This window comes from Eurypyga helias, unplaced genomic scaffold, assembly GCF_000690775.1.
Source record: "Eurypyga helias isolate BGI_N326 unplaced genomic scaffold, ASM69077v1 scaffold17906, whole genome shotgun sequence".
Classification (NCBI taxonomy): Eukaryota; Metazoa; Chordata; class Aves; order Eurypygiformes; family Eurypygidae; genus Eurypyga; species Eurypyga helias.
In genome coordinates, this window is record NW_010254868.1 from 82,058 (window position 1) to 85,848 (window position 3,791).

General features: G+C 47.5%; 1 protein-coding gene across 1 annotated transcript in view; it reads left to right on the forward strand.

The window, feature by feature from the left end:
- LOC104510800 (ATP-binding cassette sub-family A member 12-like) overlaps window positions 1-3,033 on the forward strand; it is a 59,327-nt gene extending 56,294 nt beyond the window's left edge. The window contains exons 35-37 of the mRNA XM_010153161.1: window positions 882-1,020; window positions 2,326-2,578; window positions 2,943-3,033. Of these exons, the coding sequence (XP_010151463.1) occupies window positions 882-1,020; window positions 2,326-2,578; window positions 2,943-3,033 (483 nt within the window). The remainder of the gene's footprint in view (window positions 1-881; window positions 1,021-2,325; window positions 2,579-2,942) is intronic.
- Window positions 3,034-3,791: the final 758 nt, after the last annotated feature.

The following is a 3,791-nucleotide window of genomic DNA, read 5'->3' on the forward strand; positions in this document are numbered from 1 at the left end:
GCGGCTCTGCTCTCTGGGTGTGTTGTGGATGTGAGAGCTGCAGCGGGGAAAGGAGGAGTGTGGTTGTGCACTGTGTGACTCTTACAAGCCTGTGAGTGTGTAGATGCATTCGTAAATCCCTACAGATGGTACTGCACCAAGGGTACCGCCGTCTCACCTTGCTAACAGCTTTGTGGCATTTAACCCAGAAAATGAGATGCAGGAGAGAGAGCAACGATGTGTTTCTGAACTGTTCCGGCCTCCATGAGGCTGGGTTTGTCTACAGGTGCAGTCGGCAGGGAAGGGAGTTAGCAAACCGTCTCAGTGCTCAACTTCAGCGTGGAGGCCGTAGCGTGCAAATGCCTGGTGCCCCTCGGAGTAACGCAGGCACCTCTCTGCCCATGGGAAATCGCTGCTCAAATAAACACAAACATTCAGGTGCATCAGAAACAAAAAGTAACTTGAAACGGCGAGCAGTGATTACAGCTTCTTCAGTGGGTGCTGTGCTGGGAGGGCTGCCCGTGCGCTGCTCACTGTGTGGGTGTGGAGGGAGTAGAGTTATGTTGGGCCTGCGCTGAAATGCAGCTTTGTTTACTCCTACTCGGTAGTCACGTAGCAGGTGGTAAGAGGACAAGGTGAGTCCAGGGAGCAGCTGCAGAGGTTTCAGCTTCCACTGCTGCAGCAGGAGAGGGACAGGAGGTGACAAGGAGCTGGGCAACAACAATTTTATGCTGAAAACAAAGTGAATTTCTCTCACCGAGCACAAAGAAAGCAGAAAGAGGATTGTAATTCCCAATTGCTGCACCAGCTACAGCTACAAAGTAGGAGAGTGGGTTATGATTATTGTTTTGGTAAATGGAGTAATTTCAACCAATTTTCCTTCATATTTTCTTGTTCCGTAGGTGTTTCTCAATCTGACAAAAGAGCTAGGGAAGGACCAGCAAGAAGATGCTGAACTGCCCCAACAGCTGCCTGGAGCCAGTGGTCAAATTGGCAGTGACGAAATGTCCGTGAGCACGGATACCTTCACAGAAAGAGACGGTACGAAATTGCCTCCAGGTTTTATTCCAGATTTGTCGCAGATGCAAACAGTGACAGATGGACTGATTTGAGCTCCCTGTCCTCTTTCTTTGTTGAAAACCACATTTCACCCAACCAGGAATCACAAAACCAATAAATCACTAGAAGTACAACACTCAACAGTTGTTTTGATCCACCTGTTTGGAAAAGCCAAGAATGAATTGCAGAGGGGTTCTGTTTGCATCTGCCTTCCTTTAAATTGATCCAGATTTTAATCTAATTAAATACAGTGTGTGGGTGAGAGAGAAAACTTACACCTCTGAAAGTAATTGCTGTAATTGATGCAGAGGATTATTTCTACATAACTAGCAGAATTGGAGAGAAACCTGTGAAAACCCCGTAGCCTGTTGCAAAAACAGCGGAGCTCTGAGCAGGGTGCTCCTCTGCTTTTTGCTGTGTCCAGCTGCTGCAGTACAGCTCAGAGGGCCAAACGGTGGGATAAATTCATGTTCGGAAGACAATCAAGCTACACCAGTATCCATGAGGGTGCCCCAAAAGTGTGCAAACATCTGGCTAAACAACCGTTCTCACAGAGCAGAAGCACGTTTTTATTTAGGAGTACACTGTTTATAGTTAGGGAAGCAGGTAAGGGGCAACACAGAGGTATTTTCACTCTCCCTTCTCAAAGCTGACCTGTACTGTAAATGTTACTGTCAACAGGAACTCATACGCATAGAGAAGTGCTTCGTGTCACCCCTAATGAGAGCGCTGAAAAGGATTTGCTTCATGTCGTGTTATATAGGTTCATATTTCATAAAGAGGAATAGGTTGCACTCAGTTTGGCTCTGCTTTTAATATAATACAACCCTGCCCATGCAAAGGATCGGTTGGTGTATGTGCCTTGTTTTCTTGTTTCTCTCACTGATCTGCGTGAGGATCTGCTTTCTTAATTAGGAAGATTTTCCCTTTGCAAGTATAAAAGAATTAACGTTTCCCCTGTAAGTAGCAGCTAGGTCGGTAGGGTGTAGGTAACTTGTTGCATCTGGAAGGCTGTGCTCCTCTTGCAAGGCCCCAAAATTACTTTGCTACATGTATTCATTTGAAATTAAACAAAAAACTGAGGTTACACGAGCTTGTGACTCAAGACCCAGAATCTGAGTCCTGTCCCAAGCCTGACCCTTGTGTCTCTTCCAACTCACTAGTTTTGGTTGGCCACCTGTAAGGGAGTGCTGGATGCTAAATATACTCCCAGGGTACTATAACCATCAGCTCCCTGCGTTTCACAACTGCTGATCGTGACAAAATGCCTTCTGCTTTTGTGCCCAGATCAACTCCTCATCAGATCAAAAAGCCTGCAGGGTTTGCCGTTGCTGCTTAAGAAGACATCAGCTTTGTTCATTAAGAGGTTCCACCATACCCGGCGGGATGTCAGAGGCTTCATTGCTCAGGTCATCCTCCCGGTCCTCTTTGTGATGGCTGCGATGGGGCTTGGGACACTGAGGACTAAGGAGACCGACTATCCCGAACTGCTTCTTTCCCCTTCTCTGTACGGCACATCCGACCAGGCAGACTTCTTCGGGTGAGTGGTGTTCTCGGGGACCCCTTCAGCCCATTCGTTTATGAAGACCCGGGATTATTTCTAAGCAGACCCAGTGGAGGAGTGTTACGCAGACGATATGTAGCTGCGTTTTCTGTGTAGTCGTTAGGCAGAGCAAATCCCTGGGGTGGGTGTGCGGCTCTAAGCGATAAGCAGCCTTTTGAACCCGTGTGACTGCCCTCTTGCACTGCATGTACTTAAGCAGTTTGCAGGGCTAGCACCACAAATAACCCTTTATTTAGCAACTTAAATGAACCCTGTTTCGTTCAGACACAGTTTTCCTCTGCTCAGTGGTAGTGGAAGTACATTGAATGTTTTTCTTTTCTTTTTCTTTGTTAAATCTTAGGAATTTTAATGAAACCACAAATGCTTTAGTGGCTTCAATGCTTGCTTTCCCTGGAACGGATAACACATGCATGAATGAAAGCAATTTGTAAGTACTTGGGTTTCTTCCATTTAAATTCTGAATCTGCAAGAGAATTGACAGAACACTATTAGCCATAAGATCTTTATAACCATCTTTGATCATCTGCACAATTTTCTTACACTGATGTCACATCCAGTGAAAAAAAATCTCTCCTGCCTCTCTCCAGACTGACTTGCAGACCCTTTCAGCTCGTCAGGAGATGTCTGAGTGGCCTTTTGCGGGCAGGCGCAAGCCTGCGCTTCTCACAGCCTCGAGCTGGTGGGATGCAAGTCTGTTCTGAGCGGGGAGCTGTGGATTCATGGTTGGTGTGAAGCAGGCCTCAGCCCTGCCGCAAGCCTGCGTGGCTCCCACGTGGCTTGGAGCGATGGCTTGCGTCTGCCAGCACGAAACTGTGGGTGTTATTCAAGACAGAGCACTATTCTGTGCCTCAGAGACTCCACGCACTCCCACTGCTGTTCTTTCCTTGCCTCAAGAAGTATTCACTGCCACAAGTGGACTCCTTTATTACCATGAGTAGTAAGGGAGCAGCTTTGGCGGTGGCAGGATGCCAGAATGAGAGCGAGCTCTCCTTGTAGCAAGGAAGTAGTCCTTGCCTCCCAGTAATCCCACCCAGAGCCCACCCAGAAAGTTCTCAGTGTTGCTTTTCCTGTCTGTATCTAGAAGCTGTGCCATGAGGGCTAGGGTTTTTCTGAGGTCTGTAGATACGTTTTCAAGGAATCGGCAGTAAAATCCAGGGCAGACTTGCATGCTCACGCGTGCCTCATACCT